Source organism: Phoca vitulina, unplaced genomic scaffold, assembly GCF_004348235.1.
Source record: "Phoca vitulina isolate PV1807 unplaced genomic scaffold, GSC_HSeal_1.0 scaffold23, whole genome shotgun sequence".
Lineage (NCBI taxonomy): Eukaryota > Metazoa > Chordata > Mammalia > Carnivora > Phocidae > Phoca > Phoca vitulina.
In genome coordinates this window covers 19,801,780-19,828,779 of record NW_022589726.1, presented here as the reverse complement: position 1 = coordinate 19,828,779, position 27,000 = coordinate 19,801,780, and the positions used below count along the sequence as shown (strand labels likewise).

General features: G+C 39.1%; 1 protein-coding gene across 6 annotated transcripts in view; it reads right to left on the bottom strand.

Moving 5' to 3' along the window:
- Positions 1-558: 558 nt before the first annotated feature.
- TFCP2 (transcription factor CP2) overlaps positions 559-27,000 on the bottom strand; it is a 56,860-nt gene continuing 30,418 nt past the window's right edge. The window contains exons 2-15 of one of the 6 annotated variants that reach the window (XM_032420485.1): positions 20,152-20,303; positions 19,293-19,369; positions 18,285-18,390; positions 15,030-15,136; positions 12,790-12,942; positions 11,833-11,943; positions 11,404-11,492; positions 8,817-8,883; positions 8,327-8,420; positions 7,317-7,407; positions 4,772-4,884; positions 4,201-4,343; positions 2,514-2,565; positions 559-2,080 (exon numbers count right to left, since the gene is read on the bottom strand). In XM_032420485.1, coding sequence (XP_032276376.1) covers positions 2,043-2,080; positions 2,514-2,565; positions 4,201-4,343; positions 4,772-4,884; positions 7,317-7,407; positions 8,327-8,420; positions 8,817-8,883; positions 11,404-11,492; positions 11,833-11,943; positions 12,790-12,942; positions 15,030-15,136; positions 18,285-18,390; positions 19,293-19,369; positions 20,152-20,303 — 1,393 coding nt within the window. In that variant the 3' untranslated portion in view covers positions 559-2,042. The remainder of the gene's footprint in view (positions 2,081-2,513; positions 2,566-4,200; positions 4,344-4,771; positions 4,885-7,316; positions 7,408-8,326; positions 8,421-8,816; positions 8,884-11,403; positions 11,493-11,832; positions 11,944-12,789; positions 12,943-15,029; positions 15,137-18,284; positions 18,391-19,292; positions 19,370-20,151; positions 20,304-27,000) is intronic. The other 5 variants (XM_032420486.1, XM_032420487.1, XM_032420488.1 and 2 more) reach the window with 5 other exon arrangements.

Genomic DNA, 27,000 nt, shown 5'->3' with positions numbered 1-27,000 from the left:
GAGATCATGACCTGAGCCAAAATCAAGAGTTGGATGCCCAACTGACTGAGTCATGCACGTGCCCCTATAATTTCTAAATATATATATATATATTTTTTTCTATAATAAATTTCAAGACTACTCTGAAAAAATCTAACCTTAAGTAAATTAGTAACTGTAATTTGTGGTAAATATATTAAAAAGATTTCTATATATCATTTGCAGTAAAGAAGAGTCACAGGTTCAGAAGGGACCTTAAAGGTTATCTAGTCCAACACTCCCAGCCTAATATTCAGACAGAATAATAAAAAAACAAAAACAACCAAAACCAAAAAACTAATAGCAGCCTACTGAGGAGAGAACTGACTTCTATGAAACTGAGAACAGTCCCAGGAACTTAATACAACCAGAAATGCCCCTCTTCTGAAACAGGGACATCTGGTAATCAATACTTTCATTTAAAAAGTATTTTGGCCTAATAATGTCAAGTTACCCAGGTCAGTTTTTAAAAGTCACTTGACTTCACTTTCCAGTTTCAAAGTCTTCAATTTGTTTCAAACCAAAAGAAATCAGACCATGTTGTGGGTTGATTTTAATGAACAAAATTCTCTGTATAAAAACAGTTAAACTTTATCAAATGCTTTAAAAACACACACGCACAGATCCAAATCCATTACAGAATCTTTGAACATTATCTTTTTTCACCTCAACATAATGTGTAAAGGGATTTCTGGATAAAACTCTACATGTGAAAAAAGACAACCCATAGTCTTACACGTTTGCACACGCACGCACACACACGCACAGACACACACATACACACTCTTGAAGAACTAAAATAAATGGGAAGAGTGTGACTGGGATAGGAATGAATTTCTCATAAAGCTTATATAAAAGAACACTACATGAGTAAAAGAACTTCCTATACCAAGGAAAGACGCAGAGAGGGGAAAGAGAAAGCAGGGGCTAGCCAAACTCATGAATAAATAGTTTGAGAAGCTCATTCAAGAACAGTGAATATGGGGAGTTCCAGATGACCCCTCATTTTCACCACTTCAGAGTCTGTGAATCTGATAACTGACGATGCTTCAAAAGCACGTATGTTCTCGGTTTTTGTAGCTCTGGATTTGTTCATCATTATCTCGGTGTGGTTTGTCCCTGTCAGTGGTTGCTTCCCCAGCTGTCACGTGGTGTTGTGTCCTATCCGCCGGCAGAGCTACGGTCAGAGACGGCGGCAAGCACAGGGTATTGCAAGGGCGGCATCGTGGCTGGCGGGTAAAACGAGCCAGATTGCCCAGGTTTGGGTTTCAGCAACACTGCTTGCTAGCTGCCTGTCGCCGGGCAAGCTCCTTAGCCACTCTGTGTCTCCATGTCCTCACCTTCGTTAGGGATCATTATTACCTACTTCATAGAGGATCATTAAAGAGGAGTTAAACAAGGTAATCCACTTAAAGAATTTATCACACTATGAGGCACAAGTAAATGCTCAGTAAATGTTAGCTAAAATTACGATTAGTCTTGGTATTACAGGGCGCCCAGAAGAAAAATTCTCTTCTACCTCTCTGTATTTCTCCTCTTTGGTGAGGTTTTCAGGGGCCGACGGTGGCAAAAGCCAGTATGTATGATGCAGAAGAGACTGAGGATCTAGTCTTAGGAATATAGATGTTCATTTTTATATTAGAAAAAAATTACATGGCTCCATATCACAAACCTTAACATCTTTCCATGAAACACCACACAATTCTCATCATCATTATGCCCTACAAACACCCTAAATGGTGTGGAGTTTCTAATGATATTCAACGACAACAGGGTCCATAAATTTTAACTAAGAAACCACAGCTGCAGAAATGCATGTTGGGCAATAATCTGTGTGTGCCACAAGAGCTTGGGCCAAAAGATGGCTGGGATTCTGCCTCCATGGCCTGGACTCCCCCACACACAGTCAGATGGGTCAGGTTCCCGCAGACCTTCCAATCTCCATCAGCGAGTGACTCCCTGTGAGAGGGAAGCTTCCAAGGGGTGAAGGAGGCAGCGGCCAATGAGGACGGAATGCCCGGCACCTACTTCAGTATGATATGATAGCTATCATTGGTTTCTGCTGTAAAAAAAAAAAAAAGAGAGAGAGAGAATAATCTTTAGTCACCTCTAAAACACAGTAGGAGAAAAAAACAAAACAAAACATGGTAAGGATCTTTTGAGAAGAGAAAAAAAAAAAAACCCCAGCAGGACAAAGCGCAACATATTTATTACCACAAAATACTTACAATAAATATGCATTATAAAAACAACATGCCTTCATTTCCTCATTTGTCCACGGAAGGTGGGAGAGAATGGCAGAGTCATCAGTTACACTTTGTCTATTCTGATAATGGCAAGAAGCCAATTCATACAAAGAAACAATCTCCAAAGATATCACTTTCTCTGCCTCAGATATGGTAGTTGATATTTTCCCTCTCTCCTCAGAGAAGTAAATCATGAAAAAAAAATCTCTTAAACTCCTTAGAGAGGCATCTGTCCTACTATTTTATTACCTTTCATTGTGTCCAGAATAAAACAGGCTTCTTCTTGAAAGTTCTGTATCATCTGAGAAAAGCAAGAAAAGTTGCTAATTATTAAAAACTTGGGTTTGCTGCATTTATTTAGACTATATGGCTTTTTATTATACTGGACTTAAGGGAAAAATAATCCTTTGTTTTGTTTTCTCGCGTTCAGTTTTTAAGTTTTAAAAGCTAAGCAGTCTAGGGGCGCCTGGCTGGCTCAGTTGCTAGAGCATGTGACTCTTAATCTCAGGGTTGTGAGTTTAAGCCCCATGTTGGGCTTTGGAGCCTACTTAAAAAATAATAATAAATAAATAAATAATAAATAAAATAAAATAAAAGCTAAGCAGTCTAAAACAACTGATCTTAAAATTATAGGATGCATTTTCCTGATTAACCCCAAGATGTTGCAAGAGTACACGGACACTGGTAGGCCCATTCGGGAGAACCGACTTCCAGGTCTTCATCTCCCAAAACTGCCTGAGAACCTCTTCGGTTTTCCCTACCCACTTTCCCTTCTAAACTCCCCTCCCCATTTTATAAAATAAAGGCATAAGTTTCACCCTCCTGGAATCCTACCAAGATGCCCCGCCCCAGGGTACAAAAACCTCCAGGATGCCAAAGTGTGACCGTTAATGTGAACTTTAATGACTGGGTAACAAAGTATTTTGTGAGCCACATGGTTTCTAATTCTTTCCTTGCACCAGAACTGAAGACTGACCTAATCACAAACTGTCAAATGATAGGTGATTCAAAATAATTCTTTGTGACATCACTATATAACTTGTGGCACCTAACTCCAAAGTTCAAAAAAAAAAAAAAATCCAGCGATGTTTTTATAAAAAATTCCATCCATTCCTGTCTGTCAATTAATCAGACTCCATAGCATTATTAATCTAGGGGGATAAAACAGAACGGAAGTGGTGCTGAACTCTATTTCATTCTAAAAATCAGTAGAGAGTATTCATCTATACATGAATTAATGTGGGCAGGGTGGGTAGGGAATCAGACAATCCCATCCATCTCATTAATAGACAGACTTCTAATACATTTTTCTTAATGTTTAAAAATTTATCAAAACATATAATACATTTTAGTTTATTGATTATATAATTATGGTGATCATTCTATTCAGAAGAAATCATTTTTAAATTTTTATTGAAACAAATTCTTAAGTTGAAGCAAAGTTGTTTCAAAGAAATACGGTAAGATAATTAATAAAAGATGTTTGAGCATAAAAACAGGTATGGCAAGATAAAATTCTATGGGAGAAGTGAATGGAAACAGGAGCTCAAGGAAACAAAGAAATGACATAAAAACTCTGTTAAAGAAAAGTATATTCATGTATTTTTTAAGACAGTGATGGTGGTATTACATCATTCTTCTATTTAGGTTACATGAAATATAGTTAGAATAGTGATGTAACCATTTCATTTTTAAAGGTTATATAATATGCCCAGGAATGACATATTTTGCAACTATTTAAACTTAAAACAAAAAAAAATTTAAGTCAACCTAAAAATGTGCACGGGGGGATACGTGGTTAGAAAGTCAGCAAGCAAAAACATTTGAAAAGCCCCGGTCTCGTAAGCGGAGCCTGTACCCCAGGAGGACGGCCCTTGCTCCTGTCACACGCCCTGACAAACTGGCATGTGGTGACTGAGCTGCGCTGAAAATCTACCTCATCGCTAATGAGCACATGGATTCCTGTTGGCCCCTGCTTGTAGATCTGGCTGATCTGGCGAGGGGAAATGCTGAAGAGCTGAGCAATTTTTTCTGTCAGTTCAACAGCTGTCAGTTCTTCTAGATAGATGGCGTGGTACACTGCAAGAGGGACAGAGCAAAGGGAGTCAATACAGGCTTCTCTGCTCTTAAAGGTAACCCAGTCACTAGGAATGCCCGCTCTTCTAAGGGACTCACAGACTGCCTGAGTTCAAATTCTGGCTCGGCCACCTGCTAGCTGTGTGACTGGGGTGAGTTACTTAACGTCCCTGAGCCTCATTTTCCTCACCTACATGTTGGCGAGAACAATAAAGGTACTGCAAAGAAGACACACCGGTTGTAAAAAGTAAAGCATGTCAACGTGCTGAGCATAGTGCCCGGTCTCTGGGAGGAACTCAATAAACGTGAGCAATTACCATTATTCTGGCAAATGCGCACTCTGCTGTCTGAGGCATTCCCACCGCACAGGCTCCTACGTCATCCCCTCCCCTCGCCTCAGTATGTGTCCTGGCCTGTCCAGAAGGACCTACCGAAGAAAGTACCATTTGAGTCTCCATCCTCACGCTTCTGCTGCTGCTGCTGCTGCTCCCTCAAGTGCAAGGACTCCTGACAAACATAAATGGTTAGCCTTGGCCGCACCATCCTGAGGAGGAAAGCGAGGCTGTTAGTGTCACGGTCTTCACGGGAAACACATTTTAAGGGAGAACCTGTGTGTCTGGGTTAGCACTAGAGGGCAGAGTTGCAAACTGGCAGCCCGCGGGCCAAGGAAGCTCATTTGCTGCTTCATTAGCTCTCCACTGCGGTGGATGTGTGCGCGTGTGCGTGCGTGCAGTTCGACTGAATCCGTTCCAATATCATACAAATCTCTGCAATTTTGGCTTTTCTCGAAAAATCAGATCTGGCAATCTGAGGCCCTCATTCTTACAAGAAAACAGTTGGCTGTTCTCCTTGCATTGACCCATGCATTCTTCACTACACCCCAGATTTGACTGTCGCACATTTACATGTGGCCTTTGAGTTTATCATTTAGGATCATTTGAGTTTATCATCCTTGATGTAAACCTTAGAAATATTCGAAACGTGTGAGCTGCTGCTGCATGGGTCCGGCTCAACATGTACCTTCTCCTTAGAAGCGCCACTATAAAACAGAGAATCTTAGTTCCCTCATTACCTTCTCCTAAGCAGCCTAAGCCTTCTGTCTCTTCTTACTTCTTAGACAATGGTATTCAATTACCTCTTGATCTGATCATCTCATTCCTATTTTTAAACGCTCTTTTATTTTTTAAGAGACAGCACATGTGTGCGTGCATGAGCAGGGGCGGAGGGGGGAGAGCCCCGCTGGGAGGTGTTTGGGGGGCTGGGGGAGGAGCAGAGGGAGAGAGAGAGAATCTTAGGAGGCTCCACACCCAGTGCGGAGCCCAAGGAGGGGCTCAGTCTCATGACCATGTGATCATGACCTGAGCTGAAATCAAGACTCAGACTCTTAACTGACTACATCACCTAGGCGCCCCTTAAATGCTTTTTAAATAAGTAATATGTTCAAAAAAAATGAAGATCCTCCGGGCGCCTGCGTGGCTCAGTCGTTAAGTGTCTGCTTCGGCTCAGGTCATTATCCCAGGGTTCTGGGATCGAGCCCCACATCGGGCTCCCTGCTCAGCGGGGAGCCTGCTTCTCCCTCTCCCACTCCCTCTGCTTGTGTTCCTGCTCTCACTGTCCCTCTCTGTCATATAAATAAAATCTTAAAAAAAAAAAAAAATGAAGATCCATTCTTTTTTCTCCAAATCATCAACCTCTGAATTTTTCCTCTTTTCTTTAAAAATTTCCAAGATTAGAGCCAACCTGACGCAACATTTCTTGTGATATACCCAAACAAAATACTTCACGATCTGTCTCATTATTTAGTCACTCATTTGGTTCTGTGGCATTAACCTGTATGTTTTTTACATTAATCCTATTACCTATTTGAAACTGAAAATCCCAAATAGAGACTACAAGTTACTCTGTTTTATAATTTGTAAGTGGACACTTAAGTAGTTCCTATCCAATTCAAGAATGACCTCTTCCCCAGTTAAAATGGACTCAGGGCCCTTGCACCTGTTGTTCCTCCTGCCTAGAGTGCTCTTCCCTCATATGACCCCATAGCTTCCATCCTTCTCATAATTCAGTTTATTTATTTATTTTTAAGGATTTTATTTATTTGGGGCGCCTGGGTGGCTCAGTTGTTAAGCGTCTGCCTTCGGCTCAGGTCATGATCCCAGGGTCCTGGGATCGAGCCCCGCATCGGGCTCCTTGCTCTCCGGGAAGCCTGCTTCTCCCTCTCCCACTCCCCCTGCTTGTGTTCCTTCTCTCGCTGTGTCTCTCTCTGTCAAATAAATAAATAAAAATCTAAAAAAAAGATTTTATTTATTTATTTGACAGAGACAGAGATAGCTAGAGAGGGAACCCAATCAGGGGCAGTGGGAGAGGGAGAAGCAGACTCCCCGCTGAGCAAGGAGCCCGACATGGGACTCAATCCCAGGACCCTGGGATCATGACCTGAGCTGAAGGCAGACGCTCAACGACTTAGCCACCCAGGCGCCCCTCATAATTCAGTTTAAACACCCCTGCCTCAGAGAGGTCTTTCCTGACCATATTCTGGGTACTCTACAGGTTATAACCTTGTTTTTGTTTGTTTGGTTTTCCTTCAAAGCACTTATCACTATCGAAAATATTCACTGTTCATATTTTTATCTCTCCCCCCATTAGAAAGTAAACTCATAATAATGGGTCCCTTGTCTGTTTTCTCACCAATGTATCCCCAGAGCCTACAATAGTACCTGGCTCATATTAGGGATACGGAGTATTTATCAAATGAAAAAACTAACTAGAAATGAAAAATGGGATATCATGAGGAATTCCTTAGATCTACTGTAGGAAAAAATATTTTTCATCTTCGTTTATTTGGTACATAGCTGGCATTCAAAAAGAATGTTTCGACAAGATGTAGTGAGCTATGCAAAGAGTACTATGAAGAGTCCCTGAATCCAAATCCATTTGAATTTCAACCTCACTGATATTTTTACACTAATTACATACCGGCCTTTTAATGCATTAAAAAGTCGGATTCCATCAGCAGGGCCACAGATTTGGATCACATCATCTCTAGTTAGTTTCAATAAATCTGCCCCTGGAATAAATATAAGAAAATGGGTGATAAAGGCAAAGACTGTCTTTGTTTATGACCACTGAAATGGCTCTGTCATGTTATAGTTCATCATCTTTTGCATGGTACATAATTCTCCATGACCTGGCCCCTGTTTCCTCTCTCACTTCAATTGCCACCCCATTCACTGATCCACTTAACCCCATGCTTTCATCATACTGATGAGGTCTAATGAGCATACTGTCCCTCCCTGAAATATCCTTCTACTGTCCAACCAACAGACTCCTCCTTATGCCCCAAGATTTACCTCACGCATTACACGTGTTCCCTAACCACAGACACTCTCCCAATACCCTGCTTCGTACCACTTATCTACTGCGTCACAACGATTTCCTTATTTTTTTCAGGGTTTTATTTTGATTTGATTTGGGTTTTTGTTTTTATACTAGATGATGAATGATCAGAAAGTAGGCCTTACCCATTTGTGTATTCCTACAATACCTGGTACCCAGAAGGTGCTTAATAAAAGTGGAACGTGCAAATACAATATAGTGATTTCAAGGGGAAAATTTCAGACTACCTACAAATGCCCTTGATAAAATACTGTATGGAATATACATTTTAAAAAGTATTGTATAGAATAAATATTTTTAAATTAAAGTGAGTTTAAACTAAGAAGTCTTTCTTTTTAAGTATTTCACAGCACAGATGCCGCTGGTGAGAAAATCTGAAGGGTTCTATGAAATTCACTTAATCCTAAAAATGCATGAAGATCTCTCCTTCCCTTCCTCCCTTCCTCCCTCTCTCTCTCTCTCTCTCTCTCTCTCACACACACACACACACACACACACACACACACACACCCTCACATGGATACTAGGAGGCCCTAGAATGTAAAGGACTTTCCTGTGTTGGGAAAAACAAAAGGACAAATGAATTTAACCTGAGAAGTTTGTAAAAAGCCTTGTGAACGTAGAAAAACGATTTCGATGCAACCACTGCTGAGCTTCCTGAGGTGTGGTTGTTGGCAAGAGGTTCTGAAAGAGAAAGCAAGCATTTTTTTTTCTTTTTTTGGTAACTGAAGAGATTTATGTCTTACATCATTAGGTAACATAGAGCTAAACACACCCACACTCAGACAGGCCTAGTTTGCTTGGAAGTTGTTTATACCTCATCAATATTCTTTCCCTGACCATGCAAGAAGCCCATGGAATTCCATCCTTATCTTCCTTACTAAACTGTAAGCTCTTTAAAGGCAGGGGTCCTGCATTAACTTGTTTCACATCCCTGGTCCCTAGGTTAGTGTCTAGTTCATAGTCAAAATTCAATAAACGTCGGTTTAATGAACGAATAAATATTATTCCTTAAAGGTTGGATATTTCTAATGACCTGCACAGTTATCAAAGTATTAGTAGACATTGCAAATAACTTACATTTAACTTTAGACTTACATCTGTCACTGGAGGGGGTGGCTCTGGCTGGTGGTTTGGTGAACCATTTCTAAGGAAATATTGAAAATGAAAAGGATGAGTCCATGACACATACTAGGGTTCATCATCTCACAGTAAGTCTCATGCTAGAGATTTTTTTTCTTTTAAGATTTTATTTTTAAGTAATCTCTACACCCAACGTGGGGCCCGAAACTACAACTCCAAGATCAAGAGTCGAGGGCTCCACCGACAGAGCCAGCCAGGCACCCCCCAAGCTAGAGATCTAAAGGAAACTGTGCTCTCTCCTAAAGCAGTCTTAGTCTGATAGTCAATTCTTCTATTATCTGTTAATTTAACATTAAGATTATGGGGAGAGGGGAAGAAACTGTCACTTGCAACCTTTATTATTATTGGACAAATTGAAAAAATATCAAAATTCCAGTAAATTGCGTTTAATTAGATAAATTATGGCATGAACAATATTTAACATAAGAAATGTATAATAGAAACAAAAATATCAGAACATAAAAGTAATCAATATATCACTATTATATTAAATATATAAATATACACACAAACATATACAGGAAAAAATACCAGAAAAAACTTTATGCAATGCAATGTAATCACATACTTTTATAATGAAAACCAAATTATTTTTAAAGCAGCTTCGAAAATTAGTGCTGCCTAATTTGCGATACACGGGCTCTCTCTCCACCCTCTGTTTTTCCCTGTATTTCCTTTTGTTTTAAGGATTGTCCCTATTTCCTAATGCTTACTTCTTTTATGGGAGAAAAATTTGAGTCTAATAAAAAAGTAATGACAAAGAGAAGAGAAAAAACTTTAAAACACAACTCTTAAATCCTATATATTTATAATTGCCTAGGGGTGCCTGGCTGGCTCAGTCAGAAGAGCATGTGACTCTTGATCTCAGGGCTGAGTTCAAGTCCCAAGTTGGATGTAGAGATTACTAAAAAAAAATAAACTTTTAACAAACATAAAAAATAAAATTGCCTATAAGTAGACTGCATAATCCATATGGATGGTAAGAGATTTTTCTTTCAAAATAGATCTTCTTTTTCTTTTTTTGCCTCAGCTGCAAAATTCAAATTCAGTATTCAAATTTAGTAATTAACTTATCACCAGGCCCTTACTACCTATTCCCTCTATAACTTCTACCTATTTTCATTTTTTTTTTTTAAGATTTTATTTATTTATTTGACAGAGAGAGACACAATGAGAGAGGGAACACAAGCAGGGGGAGTGGGAGAGGGAGAAGCAGACTTCCTGAGGAGCAGGGAGCCCGATGCGGGGCTCGACCCCAGGACCCTGGGATCATGACCTCAGCCGAAGGTAGACGCTTAACGACTGAGCCACCCAGGCGCCCCTTACCTATTTTCATTCTTAACTGTTATATTTTGAATAGTGAAGCTACCTTAATTACTTTTAGAAGCAGACTGAACATAGAGCCTACATAAATTCAAAAACAAACATTACAGCCAAAAAAAAAAAAATCACACATTCAGTAGCCTATTTTAAATTTCAATATGACCTACGTGGAATATGTGTTAAATGCTAAGACTAAAGACAACTTATTTTAACTGGAATAGGCAACTGTACCAACTTTCAATTATCTCTGATGATAAAAGACAATAAAGCAAGAATAAATGTATCCCATAGATAATTCTAAAACTTCATTTGAGCTATCATCTTCAACCTTCTTCCCCAATTATCAAAGATCCATAATTATTAGGTATTAGGATCATTCTTTTTTTTTTTTAAAGATTTTATTTATTTGAGAGAGAATGAGAGAGAGAGAGAGAGCACATTAGAGGGGGGAGGGTCAGAGGGAGAAGCAGACTCCCCGCTGAGCAGGGAGTCCGATGCGGGACTCGATCATGGGACTCCAGGATCATGACCTGATCCGAAGGCAGTCGCTTAACCGACTGAGTCACCCAGGTGCCCTAGGATCATTCTTAAAAAGTAACAAAACAGGGGCACCTGGGTGGATCAGTCGGTTATGCGTCTGCCTTTGGCTCCAGTCATGATCCCAGGGTCCTGGGATGGAGCCCTGCGTCGGGCTCTCTGCTTATTGGGGAGCTTGCTTCTCCCTCTCCCTCTGCCTGCCTCTCTGCCTACTTGTGCTCTCTCTGTATCTGTCAAACAAATAAATAAAATCTTAAAAAAAATAAAATTATTTAAAAAAAAGTAACAACACAGATTTTCGTGTTTGTACAACTGTATTTCAGTTCCTGAGGACCACTCTGGTGAAAGTATGCACAGGAAGTGAAATGACCACAAGATAAGCAGTGACAGGGAGAAGTGAAAAGCCCAGAAAATCCATCTCTGAATCACTAAAAACTGATTATAAATGCTGTTTTTTTTTTCTTTAAATGCTGTTTTCTAATAGGAAGAAAAAGAGGAGGAGAAAGGACTACATAAAACTCTTTTCAGTCACTTTTGAAGATAATCCAAAGCTCAATAGATCCATCAATGGATTTATTGATTTAGAAAGAGCTTCTACATGGGAAGATAATGAAAGAAGACATATTTAGGACAAACACAACCTAATTTCATTTCCCACACTTACCCTTCCCCAAGAGAAAAACTGCTATGGGAACTGTTGAAGCCAGGTGATGGGGAATTATTGACATATGTGATCTCAGGCCATGGAGAACACTAAAAACAAAGAACAACTTAAATACTGAAAAAGTACATTTGACCCTAGTGTCCCACCAAAACATTGTTACTTGAATAGCACATCTTGATTAGTAAATCTTAACTGCACAGAGGTCCCTATAATTAAGAGAAAATATACCCAGGACAAGTAAATCTTGACCAGGCTAGAACTTATGGGTTTGTTTTTTTTTTAACTGAGATGTAGTTGACATAGAACATTGTATTACTTTCAGGTGTACAATATAATGATTTGATATACGTATATAGTGCGAAATGATGGGATTTTCTTTTAAGAATAGGAAGTATTGATTGAAATCATCACCAAAAGAAATCCTTTCACCTCTGTGAGTATAGTTGTCTCATAGGAAGGCTGGTATTTCTCCTTTTCGTGAGGTGTTCGTTTCTCCATTTTCTCCCGATCCGTTTTTTGCTTTCTGTCTGCACCTTTGGGCTGGAAAGAGAAATGTTTTGTTTTGACTCATCAATTGACTTTTGATGCAACAATATTACCTTAAACAGTCCCATGCAAAACAAGGATGTATGTACAATGATATAAAGACAAGATGCATCCTTGCATCTAAGTCTGAAAATAGAAAATTTAACTGTGTGATGGAGTTGAAAAAGAATAAGAGATCTATAGCGACGGACATGGAAAGATCTCTAAAGCTCATAGCTAACTGAAAAAAAGCAAGCCTCATAACAATTTATACAGTACAATCCTATTGATGTTTCAAAGAAAAGAAAATATGTATATACTTATGTACATGTGTATATAAAAGCACAGAAGGGGACTGGAAGGATACATGCTAAATTATGACAGTGGCAACCTCTAGGAAAGGCTGGGAAGTCAGGGTAAAAGTGGTAAAGGGGGACTTCGGTCTGAATACTTCTGTATTAATGAATCTTTTGCAATGAGAATACATTTATATTCATATGATAAAAACAAATAAAGACCAAATTAACAAAAGAAAATCAAGTACCAATGTAACCAAAACTATCAACATTTCATAATTTTGTGAGCTTTTACAAGAGCTTGTAATTTCAACAGACTTTAAGAGCTTTCAGTGAAAATCCATGTTTTAGCCTCTAGCTCCCTTTCCAAGTTCCTCTTCTCCCATGCCCATCCCCATATAAATTCATTACCAGGCATCTCAGGGATTATCTCAAGGACTCTAGTGTAGACTGAGTTTTCACAGTTGTTGAAAAAAGCCAAGGTGACTTTCTGACTTGGTAGCTAATGTTAAAATTGAAAGATGAGGGAAAAGGATACAAGGGACAGCAGGAGGCCCAGGAATACCTTGAAGACTTTGATCTGGCAGCTGGCTGAGTGTAAGTGCTCAGTATATTCCCCATTTTCATTTTCTTTGAAGGTATCAATTTGTACTCGGAACGGCACTCCCTTTTCTCCTCCATGCTTCCTCATAGTGAACTCTGTGCTAATGCAGTGTACCTACAAAGAATACAGCATCCAGGTTTCAGTACTGCTAGCTAGCCACATCAGTCAACAATATTTTCTGAGCAACTACTAACAGCAAAACCTTTAAAAACACTATGAACATCTATAAAAAAAACTTTTATGCTAGGGGCACCTGGCTGGCTCAGTCGGTAGAGCATATGACTCTTGATCTCAGGGTCATAAATTCGAGCCCCACATTGGGCATAGAGTTTACTTAAAAACATCTGTGTAAATAAAATCTTAAAAAAAAAAAAAAAAAAAAAACTTCTAGGAGCTCCTGGGTGGCTCAGTCGGTTGAGCACCTGCCTTCGGCTCGGGTCGTGATCCTGGGGCCCTGGTATTGAGTCCTGTGTCAGGCTCCCTAGAGGGAGCCTGCTTCTCCCTCTGCCTCTCTCTCATGAATAAATAAATAAAATCTTAAAAAAAAACAAAACTTTTAGGGTTGCCTCGGTTAAGCATCTGACTCTTGATTTCGGCTCAGGTCATGATCTCAGGATAGTGAGATCGAGCCCTATGTCGTGCTTTGTGCTCAGTGCAGAGACTCCCTGAGATTCTCTCTCTCCCTCTCCCTCTGCCCCTCCCTGTGCTTACGTTCCAGTGCTCTCTTGCTCTTTCTAAATAAATAAAATCCTAAAAACAAAACAAAAAAACTTTTACTCTCTTTTAGATCTTAAAGAATGGATATTCTAATGGAGGAAATAAGGAAGCTTAATTATTACAAATGAAACAAAGCAGGGGCGCCTGGGTGACTCAGTCAGTTAAGTGTCTGTCTTTAGCTCAGGTCATGATCCCAGGGTTCTGGGATTGAGCCCCACGTAGGGCTCCCTGCTAGGCCGGGAGACTGCTTCTCCCTCTCCCTTGGCCATTGCCCCCCTGCTTGTGCTCTCTGGCTTGCTCTCTCTCTCTGTCAAATAAATAAAATCTTAAAATGAAACAAAGTAAATATACAGATCCAATGCTAACAAAAGCTACTGGGAGGAACTAAATTCATTAACTGTTTTAGACAATACAGAGTTAATATAAAAGAGAAATGATTTCGGGTTAGTAAAAGTTTCCTGGACTCTAAGGTAGACTTTAGAAAGCAGAGGCACCAACCATGCTGGGAAACTAGCAAATATGAAAACTCATATTTGGGGAAAGAAAGGTTTGCAAAGGCTTGCTTGGTACTGCATAAAGTGAAGACCCTGGTGAATCTTAACAGTGAAACCTTGACTGACCAAATATTAGCTTAGGTACATTGTTAATTTCTCTAAGCCTCAAAAACTATTTCTACTCCATAGGATTATTGCTGAAAGTTTTAAATAAAATCATATATATGAACTGTTTACTTAACATAGTGACTATCTAATGGGACATAATAAACCATAGCTTTCTTTATTACAAGTAAGAATTTTAATATTACAAATAAGAATTTTAAAGGAATCTACTCAACAGACATAATCAGATATGTAAAACAAATTTTAAGCATAAAGATGTTCAAAATAACTTTACAGATAATAGGGAAAATTTAGAAGAATCTAAATGCTAAATAATAGGGAAGTTATAGTGCATCCAAAGAATGGAATATTATATAGCCATCAGCAAGCGTTTTTGGTTTGTTTGTTCGCTTGTTTTTTATTTTGTTTTGTCATACAAATAAATAAATTGGGGAAATTAGAAGGGCAATTCAGACACTCCTCATTGCCCTCAGGCAAGTGTTGAGGAGTCTGGACTTGACAGGCTGGAACACTGTAAAAATTTCAAATTTAACATGTTTTATCCTTCAAGAAACACACTGGTAGGGGATTCTGGGTGGCTCAGCAGGTTAAGCATCCGACTCTTGATTTTGGCTCCAGTCATGATCTCAGGGTCCTGGGATCAAGCCCTGCGTCAGGCTCTGTGCTCAGTGGGGAGTCTGCTTGGATTCTCTCTCTCCCTCTCCCTCTGCCCCTCCCTCTGCTCATGTCCATGCGCTCTCTCTCTCTCTCTCTCTCTCTCCCCCCAAATAAATAAATAAATCTTAAAAACAAAAAAAAGAAAAAGAAACAAATTGGTAGTAAGAGATGCTGTTCATAACTGGAACCCCATCTGCAATGCTCTACCTGAATAAACACAGATGTCCTCTTTGCCGGGTCCCACAGGAACTCCACTGTATTCAGTTGGGTTGGATTAGCTCTAGGATCGATTATACCAACAGACATTGGGATATCTGAGAAACAAAATGGTAATCACTGAACAATTCTGAGGACTATTGGGTTTAAATAAGATAGCACCGATTGTTTTATTATTGGTCCCTAGTTACCAAGATTTTTATGTATCACACCCTAAACCTCTTGTCAATGAAAAGGGTTTGATTAGAGCTAATTTTGACCTAAGTCCTTTCCTTCTGAGTATCTTTTTTTCCATTTTAAAAGGTTTTTAAAATAAGACAATTTAAACGTAGTTTCCTTTTAATCTGCCAAAATTCTACTTAAAGACAAACTTAGTCTACACACTAGCTCTAGTGTTATGAAAATTGTAATATAATCTGCTTCACTTACAGTTTTAGGATTAGTGTTACTGATAGAAGTACACTAACAAGATTGCTATAGAAATATAAAGCAGAGTGTCTGAATAAAGGCAGAAGCATTGTATTACAGATAGAAGTGGGAAAAATTTAGGGGCGCCTGGGTGAATCAGTCATTAGGCGTCTGCCTTCGGCTCAGGTCATGATCCCAGGGTCCTGGGATCGAGCCCCGCGTTGGGCTCCCTGCTCCGCAGGAAGCCTGCTTCTCCCCCTCCCGCTCCCCCTGCTTGTGTTCCCTCTCTCGCTGTGTCTCTCTCTGTCAAATACATAAATAAAATCTTTAAAAAAAAAAAAAGAAGTGGGAAAAATTTAACATAGGGATTGATGCTGGCCTTAAAGTCATCAAATAACCCTGTAACAGAGCAACAAATCTGATACTCAAGAGGGAAGCAAAAATGAATGAGCTCCAGTAGAATGCTGCTTTCCATTCTATATAGCATATAACCAAATATCATTTCCTGACTTCTCCTATTAATATTCAAACTGGGGAGAGAAAGCCAGGCTGATATTTATGATCATAACTGTGCTATCACTATACTACTGTTTTACTGTCAATTCAAACAACAAGGTGGGTCCAACTGTGCTCGTTGTATTGGATTTATCCTAAGGTCAATTTATTAAGTGGATATCAGGATAGCTGTATAAGAACCAGTGTTTTCTCAGGTAAAATTAGTAGGTACTTAGATTTGTTCAACAACTGTTTACTAGTAGGAGATAATGACCAATAAGAGATCAAAGACATAGATGCCAGGATTAAAAATACATTCATGAAGAGAGACTGCATGTATGTTTGTAAAGGAACTTTCCTTAAACCCTATGATTTAAGAAAAATAAATTCTACCCTATGTAGCAAAGCAGTAGGGGAAAAACCTAAATTGTAAATCAAGAGGCATAGATTCTAATCCCAGGTCTCTTACTTTAGGTAAAACAAACCACTAATCTGCCTCTCAGGTATTAGTAAAATAAAAGAACTTGCAGCAATTTGGGAAAAAACCTGGCCCCTTTTACATACACACAAAACAAAATATCAGACCCTGAATAGCCAAAATAATCTTGAAAAGTAATCTTGAAAGGTAAAGTTGGAGGTGCCACGTTTCCCGATTTCAAAACTTACTACAAAGTTAGTTATCCAAATGGTATGGTACTGGCATAAAGATGGAGACACAGACAAACAGAACGAACACATTAGAGAGCCCAGAAAGGAGTCCTCACATACACAGTCAAATGATGGGTGACAAAATTGCCAAGACCATTCAGTGGGGAAAGAACAGTTGTTTCAACAAATGGTGCTGGGAAAACTGAATATCCACATACAAGAAATGAAGGCAAATTCTTACCTTATACCATATGCAAAAATTAACTAAAAAATGGATCAAACACCTAAATGTAAGACCTAAAACTATAAAACTCTTGGCAGAAAACATACCAGGAAAAGCTTCATTGGGTTTTGTAATATTCTTAGATATGACACCAAAAGCATAGGCAAGGCAATAAAATTATTAAATAAACTGGACTACATCAAAATGTAAAACTTTCATGCATCAAAGGACATTATCAACATGGTGAAAAGACAACCCACACAGAATGGAAGAAAATATTACAAATCTTGTATCTGATATGGGGTTAATATCCAGAATATATAAAGAATGCCTACAACTCACAACAACAAAACCAACCAACCAGATTAAAAAATGAGGGAAGGACTTGAATATACATTTCTCCAAAGAAGATACATATATGGCCAATAAGCACATGAAAAGACACCCAACATCACTAATCATTAGATAAGTATAAATCAAAACCACAATGAGATAACCACTTCACATCCATTAAGAAAACAGCACGTGTTGGCAAGGACGTAGAGTATTTAGAACCCTTGTTCACTTCTGATGGGAATGTAAAATACACAACTGCTATGGAAACAGTATGGCGGTTCCCCCAAAAATACAAAATGGAATTACCATACATGATCTAGCAGTCCCATTTCTGGGTATATATCCAAAAGAACTGAAAGCAGAGACTGAACTAAATATCTGTATACCCATGTCCATAAGCTGCATTATTCACAATAACCAAAAGGTAGAATCAACCCAAGTATCTACTAAAGGATGAATGGATAAACAAAATGTGGTATATATACACATACACAATGGAACATTATACGGTCTTTAAAAGGAGGAAAATTCTGATGCATACTACTATATGGATGAACCCTGAGGATTAGGTTAAGTGAAATAAGCCAATCACAAAAAGACAAACACTGGATGATTTCACTTATATGAGGCACCTAGAGTAGTCAAATTCATATGGACAAAAAGTAGAATGGTGGTGGCCAGGGGCTGGGGAGAAGGGGAATAGGGAGTTATTGTTTAATGGGTACAGAGTTTCAGTTTTGCAAGATGAAAAAAGTTCTGGAGATGGATGGTAGTGATGGCTACATAATGTGAATGTATTTAATGTCACTGAATTATTTACTTTAAAATGTTTTATAACGGTAACTTTTAGGTTATATATATTTTACCACAACTAAATTAAAAAAACAAAACCAAAAATAAAATCACCCTAAAGTAATGGATGCAATTGTTATGGAACTGAAGTGTCTACACTTCCAACTTTAATTTTGGTATTATCATCCCAGTAGTTTTTTTTATGCTTGGTCAATAAACACTTCAGGGTTTATGCTAATTGAGCCCCTGAGGTACTCTGAATCAATGTAAACATCAAGTAAAGAAAACCAATTCTCAGACCATACTTACAGGCATTTCCTGGGCAATAGATTCCCTTAACTCACCAATGTCAAGAATTCTATCTCCAGGTCGGTTCCACCTCCAGCCCTCCAGCTGCTGATGTTCAGTATACTGTAGCCGTCGGTCATGGAACACTACACGGAATATACTCTAAATGGAAGCAACAAAATCAAATGATAATAGGATCCTTTAAAAAATCAGTGCTTATAATGGGAAACTACCAGAAGTCACCTCCAGTTGGTTTCTAGATACAATCTAAAATTATTTTTCTTAAGATTTGTTTCATTCTAAAACCCATACCATACCAAACTCTATTTGAGGGTAAATTTTATAATTGCTCAGATATAATCTTTATAGTTAACTGGTACCATATTTAAAACGCGGCTTAAACATCAGTCCTCATGGACCGGGCAGAAAGGACTCTTACTGGAAGCATTTCTACCTGTCTCTACCGTTACCATGTAATAACCAGCTCAGCTCTTCAGGTGTATATGAAAAGCTCACCAAGTTCCCTGCTTGCTAACCCACCATACAACACTGAGGGTAAGCCGGGCTTGTATCTATCAACTTTCCTTTTGTTATTCTTACTTTGAGGAGGTGTTTATTAATATCCCTCCCACTAACTTTTACAGCTGCTGACCAAATTCTTCTGTCCCAATTGTGCTGTGAATTCATTGCTACAAGTCTAGACTAAGAACACTGCTATTCATCAACAGAAGTTTGTTTTTCTTGCTACTAGACCATGTATCCAAAGAGACACGAGTTTCTCTAAAAATCTCAAGGGGGTCACTCTATTCCACCCCAAACAACTTCACTGAACCAGGAGACTCCTTTGACATGTAGTAAGCCTTCTGTTTTTGCAGCTCTGAAAAATCCATGTGAATGGGGGGGGCTCACTCTCACTCCAAAGAAAGAACAGTTTACCACTCTGCCAGCAAATTGTAGTAGCTAAGAGACAGCACCAAGCCCTTTATGGAAGCAAAAGAACATTACCCAAAAAGGGTCAGTAAAAGGATATTGTGCAGAGGATTGATTTACTCATTTTCTTTTACCTTCACCAACTTGCCATTAATTTCTGGAAGTTCTCCAAGTTTCCTATTGTCTAGCATACGAATTTCATAAGACTGTCCTGGAAGAAAAAGTTACTATATATTATATTCATCATAAATTAAGTTTGCAAGATTCAGAAAGAATAAAATTCAGCTGGTTGAATATACGAGAGTATAATATTGTTAGTAACAACTATACTCCTTTACTATATGCCAGACACAGTGCTAAGTGTTTTCACATATTATATCATTAGTTGATACAATTCTCGAAAGTATTATCAATCCCATTTTTACAGATAAAGGAATTGAAATGTAAAGAGTTTAAGTAACGTACCCAAGGTCACACAACTGGTAAACAGAGCTGGGTAAGGATTAGAAAGAAAGAGGGAGAAGAATGAAGGGGGGAAATCGGAGGGGGAGAAGAACCATGAGAGACGATGGACTCTGAAAAACAAACTGAGGGTTCTAGAGGGGAGGGGGGTGGGAGGATGGGTTAGCCTGGTGATGGGTATTGAGGAGGGCACGTTCTGCATGGAGCACTGGGTGTTATGCACAAACAATGACTCATGGAACACTATATCTAAAACTAATGATGTAATGTATGGGGATTAACCTAACAATAAAAAAATTAAAATGCAAAAAAAAAAAAGAAAGAAAGAGGGAGATAGGAAGTAAAATCGGTAAACCAAAGAAGCCGCTGATATACATCAAATACGACATAAAAGTGCAAATCTCTGATGTAAGGCTTCAACTCTGACAGGTCACACTAGAAAGACGTACTTTTTACATAAAAGTACACCTAATAAAATGTCAGCCATCCACCAGATCTTCAATACTACTAACAAATAAGGAAGCCTCTAACCTTGATTGAGGTACGTCAGAGTTTCATCATGGAGTTTCACTGCTGGAGACGTGGCAGCACAGAGCACATATTGAAAAGGCAGGATTTTATTCTCATTATCAGGGGGCAAACTCGACTCTTCTTGCTTAAAAATGGGCAAAGCAAGGACATCACTGAAATAAAACAAACAACCTATGTTAACATCTGACAGTGGTGCAAAAGTGGATTTATGTTTAAACAATTTAACTGCAATTTGGTTTGGAAAACTATAAACATTACTCACTTTGATGAAGTTTCTTCCCATTCAGTTCAGATTACCTGCTGTGCTATCCCCCCTCACAACAATGTGGGCAATGACAGATATTCACTGCTAAAACTGTTTAGACAGGGGTTCCTAAAAGGGCTCTGAGAATCATACGCAGAGTTCCAAAATGTCAGTTTAGGACACTCAGTAACGTATTTGTTCTTCGAAAGGCACCACTGCAGTTATCTCTATAACCATATCAGCTGATCTACTCTAGGGACTAAAACAAGACTCAGAATTCCTAGAAGCCACTTGAAAAGGACAAATCAATGACCAGGATATATTTCAAGGTCAGCTTTCATTCTGTGGAATATAACTAACTAAAAGTGGTGTGTTTCAGTCCCTGAAAGCCTTAGGCAAATCTTAGACAAGCTCTCTAGTCTTCATTCCTTCATCTATAAAATGGGAATCACATTGGCTGTCTAGAGTAAATATGTGAGAAAATATTTTGGAAACCGTAAGGGACTAAAATTGATGTATAGGATTAACAATAATTTTCCCTCATAAACTCCAGCCGTGGTTAGTGGGAAAGAATATCCTGGGCCCTATCCTGGAGACCTACTGTTGTGATCAACATTTGCCGCAGACCAAACTTGAAAAGAATCTTAAGAGATGTACCAAATTAGGGGCGCGTGGGTGGCTGTTGGTTGGGCGTCTGCCTTGGGCTCAGGTCATGATCCCGGAGTTCCAGGATCAAGCCCTGCATTGGGCAACCTGCTTGGCGGGCTCCCTCTCCCTCTGCTCCTACCCCCCACCCCCCGCTCGTGCTCTCTCTCTAATAAATAAATAAAATCTTTTAAAAAAAAGAGAGATGTACCAAATTAAGGAGTATTTCCAACTATCTCAAGACATGCCACAAAATTCTCAAAATAAAATGTATTTTAATTCACTTACAGAATTTGTACCTGTATTCACTAGAACAGCTAAAGTTAAAAAGAAAGACAACCCAAATGTTGGCAAGGATGCAGAGCAACCAGAACTATTCTTTTCCAGCAGTAGTGTAAAATAACACAGCCAATTTAGAAAAAGGTTTGACTGTTTCTTTCTTTTTTTTTTTTTTTTTAAAGATTTTATTTATTTATCTGACAGAGAGAGACACAGTGAGAGAGAGAACACAAGCAGGGGAGTGGGAGAGGGAGAAGCAGGCTTCCCACGGAGCAGGGAGCCCAACGTGGGGCTCGATCCCAGAACCCTGGAATCATGACCTGAGCTGAAGGCAGACGCTTAACGACTGAGCCACCCAGGCGCCCCCAGGTTTGACTGTTTCTTATAAAATTAAGTATCTATCTGCCCTTTGGTCCAGCAATTCTACTCATAGGTATTTATCCAAGAGAAACGAAAATATAAGTCCACTCAAGGCTGTACATAAATGCCATAGCATAAAAGCAAAAATTGGAAAGAATCCAAATGTTTGTAATTAAGAGAACTGGATGCACAAACTGTGGTATATTCATACGATGGAATACCAGTCAGCGAAACGAAGGAGTGCAACAACATGGATGCATCTCACAGACATAATACCGAACAAAAGAAGCTAGATAAAAAGAATATATAATGTACGATTCCATTTATATGATGTTCTAAAACAGGCAAAGCTAAGGAGAACAGTGGTTTCCTGGCAGGGCAGAGATTGACTTGGAAGATATAAAAGGGAACTTTCTGGGGAGATAAAAATGTTCTATAGAACGCTAAGTGTGTGGGTTACATGGCAATTCTTTATATGCACCTCAGCAGTACACATTCTCCCCAAACAGTACAGAATCATTACATTCAGGCAAAAACAACCATTGATAGAAAACTGGCTGCACTCCTATAAATCTTAGAGACATTATCAATTCTTATTGGAAAACAAAATAAACAGAAAATGTTCTGATTATTGTCCTAACAATCCACATAGGAGTAATAAAAATTTAACGGCATAAATGCTTTAAAAAAAAAGGGGGGGGGGTGGCGGAGGGAAGAGAAAAGAAAGAAATTTCTCTTTCTGCTGTTGTCTAAATAGCAAGGCTGTATGTTATTAGTTGAATCCTGGCACCCGAAATGCAAACCAGTTTTTATGAAACACAAGTTTCTTGATGCTAAAAGGTATTTCAAAGGCTAGAAAAACAAAAGGTGCTTTCTTCTCCCTGAGGCCTTGAGGTATGTGTGCCTTGCTCAAAGGGTTGGGGTTGAGTGGAGGTGAAGAATCCTTCTTTCTGTCTATATTAATGTCATGTGAAACATACTACTGATCCCTTGAGACTATATAAAACTGCAGAAGCACTGGGTTTTCTAGAAAAGTACTCCAACCCAGTTCTTCCACTTCTCAAAATCAGGAAGCTACCAATGCTCCCACAACAAATAGTACAGAAAATAAAGCAAAACACTACAAAACTTTAGAAACATGATGCTAGTCTTTGGGAGACTTTGTTGCCTTATCATTCTCAACAAGTATCTCAATACATATCATTCTCAAATATACCACATCTGATGATTCCTTGAAAGATTAGTGAAGATCATCAGGAATCAAGGCGAATCGGATTTTGAAACATAGCAACAGCTCAACCTTTTAGAATGTAGAGTGGTTTTTTTTCCTTCTCAAATATTACTGGCTAGCAAGGTTAATACATAGCAATAGTCCCTAGTCTTCTCAATATAATGTGGCTTTACACCTAATCCCTCATGACTAAGCAATTTGATGCTGAAACTTTAAAACTAATTCTAAAAATTACCCCTAAAATTAACTAACTCAAAACAGCCAAACTAAATACACAAAACTATATTTTCTCATCAGAGATTTTAAGATCCAAAAACGTCAAATATATTTGAATTACTCATGTTCTTGCTACAGTGCATTTCTTTTACTCTGCTGTGGGAGCAAGAGTACCATTCAGTTCCACATTCCTAGAGATGGAGGCTAAAGGTCACTGGTGAGCACAGTTCTGGGACCCTGTCTATAGCAAAACAGTAACAGATTAAGTAAGCAACAATTTTGGAAATACAAAAGTCTGCTCCTTCTCAGAGGTAAACTGAGCATCGATCAGGAAAACCCACTCTGAGTGGTGGAGCCTACGTAGTTGGTACCAATGTACAATTTAGCATTTTATTACATTCTCCAATTGCTTCATGTATTTTTTTTTTTTTAAGTAATCTCTACACCCAATGTGGGGCTTGAACTCATGACCCCGAGATCAAGAGTTGCATGCTCCACTGACTGAGCCAGCCAGGGGCCCCTACTTCATGTATTTAATTCATTCCAATGAAACATAAGCTATTTGAAGGAGTAACTTCTCTTTTCTGTGCTTAGTAAGTATTTGTTGATGTGATTTATATTTTTGTTTGCATTTTCCAGAATACTCAGCACTAGTACATTGTGATCATTTTGGAATGTGACATCTGATCAAATATAAGGATACAGAAATCTCACCTGATAAAAAGATAAGTTGAGTATGTGTTAAAAATGTGCATTGCTAAGTGGAAATTCACACCAAGAGTGGAAACAGCAGAAAGCATCTAAATGGAAGTAACAGAGGAACAGAAGCATGATCAAGAATTCTTTCTTTTATCTAACTGGGATTCCATGAAGAGCTGCTTCATGGTCTCCTGAGGCATAAACTACTCTTTTGAGATAAGGCAACCTCTGAGTGGTCTGTAGGTATTCACGACTATGTTTTATTTAACCTTCTCCCTCAGGCCTACCATCTGTTGAATGCCCTCTTCTAGAGAGCCTAAGAAGGGAGAGGGAAAGGCTTGATGAGCTCTACCTTGAGTAAGAGAAGCAAGTAGACAGGTTGTCCATAGCACCAAAGAAAATTAGAAACTAACTTGGTTTATATGAGGTCCTAAGCTTCTAACTTCCCTACTTATGCCCTCATTTAGACTCCATCATGATGAAAACATCTGAAGCAAAACATGGCAATACCCCTGTGTCAGTCCCAGTGTGAAAGAGCAAGAACTAGAGAGGCTACATTCTACTCTGAGGTCAGCTTCAAAAGAAAAAAAAAAAAATCCAGTAAATAACTAGTCAGAACACCTTAAAGAAGAGGGGAAAGCAGACTGATTTCCCAGATTTGTGGGAAGGCTGACAGGGCAGATCAGGGAGACCTGGTAAGAAGAGATGGTGCTGCAGGTTTTAACACAAAGCTAGTGAGATTCCTTACTACTGAGTAATGGTAAAATAAGAGTACTTTCTGGTGGGCACCCTCTGTCACAGAAAGTAATAAAAGATTTCTCCTGTCTGAACATCTACTGAAAAATCACATTCAACTAAAAAGCAGCATATATTTTAAAAATTGCCTTGCTGGGGTGCCTGGGTGGCTCAGTCAGTTAAGTATCCCACACTTGGTTTCAGCTCTTGGTTTTGTGAGGATTGAGCCCCACTATGGGCTCCACACCCTGGGTGTGGAGCCTGCTTGGGATTCTCTTTCTCTCTCTCCCCCTCTGCTGCTCCCTCCCCCCCTAAAAAAAAACTGCCTTGGGGTGCCTGGGTGGCTTAGTTAGTTAAGCGGCTGATTCTTGATTTTGGCTCAGGTCGTGATCTTTGTGAGATCAAGCCCCTCATCGGGCTCCACGCTCAGCAGGAATCTGCTTCTCTCCCTCTGCCCCTCCCACTGCTTGCACACTCTCTCTCTCTCTCTCTCTCTAAAATAAATAAATAAATCTTTTAAAAAAACTGTTTGCTAATTATTCTATCACCAGGAAGGCAGAAGAAATGAGTAGAATTTTAATTCTGAACTGAATTTGACCAAGAAGAAACTGATCAGAAAAGAGGAAGTGGTGGGAGCCTGAAAAGGAAGCAGCCAAGCCAGATAAGTAAAAAGAACAAAGAACATAGCCAGATGTGGTTCCTAGTCTCTAAGAGAACAGGCTTCAAAAAACAATGACAATAGGACCCAAGCCCATGGCCTGAGATAATAAAAGGGGAGACAACAGGACTGAGGATCTCAAAAATGAAATTTTGCCAATCTCACATTATCTGAGATAGAGGGGAAAAAAGAGGGGAGGTATCTAAAGAGACTAAATGGAAAGCTCACTGTCAGCTCAGAATTAGAAGGACATGCCCAAGAAAAATACATATAAAAGGGGGGCGCCTGGGTGGCTCAGTCGTTAAGCTTCTGCCTTCGGCTCAGGTCATGATCCCAGGGTCCTGGGATCGAGCCCCGTATCGAGCCCCACATCGGGATCCCTGCTCTGCGGGAAGCCTGCTTCTCCCTCTGCCACTCTCCCTGCTTGTGTTCCCTCTCTCGCTGTCTCTCTCTCTGTCAACTAAATAAAATAAAATAAAATAAAACTATAAAAAAAAGAAAAATACATATAAAAGGAAAGAAACTATTAAAAAAAAAGTGGCACTGATATATATATAAGCAGCTTGAGGTGAAACCCAGAATGTGCTGAGACTTACAAAAAGTATAAGACACAGGTCCACTCTTTGATGTAAATAGTGTATTACTGATTAAAACACTAACATATTAGGGGCGCCTGGGTAGCTCAGTTGGTTAGGCGACTGCCTTTGGCTCGGGTCACGATCCTGGAGTCCCGGGATCGAGTCCCGCATCAGGCTTCCCACTCGGTGGGGAGTCTGCTTCTCCCTCTGACCCTCACCCCTCTCATGCTCTGTCTCATTCTCTCTCTCTCAAATAAATAAATAAATAAAATCTTTAAAAAAAAACAACAAAAAAACACTAACATATTAATTATGAGTATTTGGCAGGACACAGGGATCACTAGGAGCCATAACCAAACTAACTCATTTTCCTATTTTTAACACAGTATGACCAGGGAATGCTGTAAAGATAAATACTTCTGGATTTTCAAGGTGAAAAATATGAATTTTGTAATAGTTAAGTGGCTTCATAGATCACTATATAAACCATACCTAAAGAGTACAGGTAAGTCTAGAAGGTTTAGTAGTATGTCACAGGACCCCAGAGAAACTTGTCCTCTGCAACATTTTTTTAAAATGATTTGGGGGGAGCCTGGGTGGCTCAGTTGGTTAAGCGTCTGCCTTCAGCTCAGGTCATGATCCCAGGGTCCTGGGATCAAGCCCCATATCAGGCTCCCTGCTTAGTGGGGAGCCTGCTTCTCCCTCTCCCTCTGCCGCTCCCCCTGCTTGTACTTCTCTGTCTTTCTGTCAAATAAATAAATAAAATCTTTAAAAAACATTTTTTTAAAATGACTTGGATGAGAACACAGAAGAGGATGATGATCAAATATATAAATGATAGGATGAGAAAGCAAATATCCTGTATGATAGAATCAACTTTTAAAGTAATTCTAATTGGCTGGAAGAGGAGGTTAAATCTAACAAGGTAAGATTTAATAAGGATAAATATAATGTCACGCACGTTGAACTAAAAACAGCAAAATGGGCCAATACATGTGAGATAGACTAGGGCTTTAAAAAAAATCTATTTCAATGAGACAAACAGTATAACATGGCTGCCAAAACTGCTGATAGCAGGTTTCATTAGAAACAAAGTCTGATAAGGGAAATGACATTCTTCTCTATGCAAATCAGACTACACTTGAGTACTGTGCTTAGTTCTGAGTGTGGAACCTTAAAAAAAAGAGGACTTTAAGGGGCACCT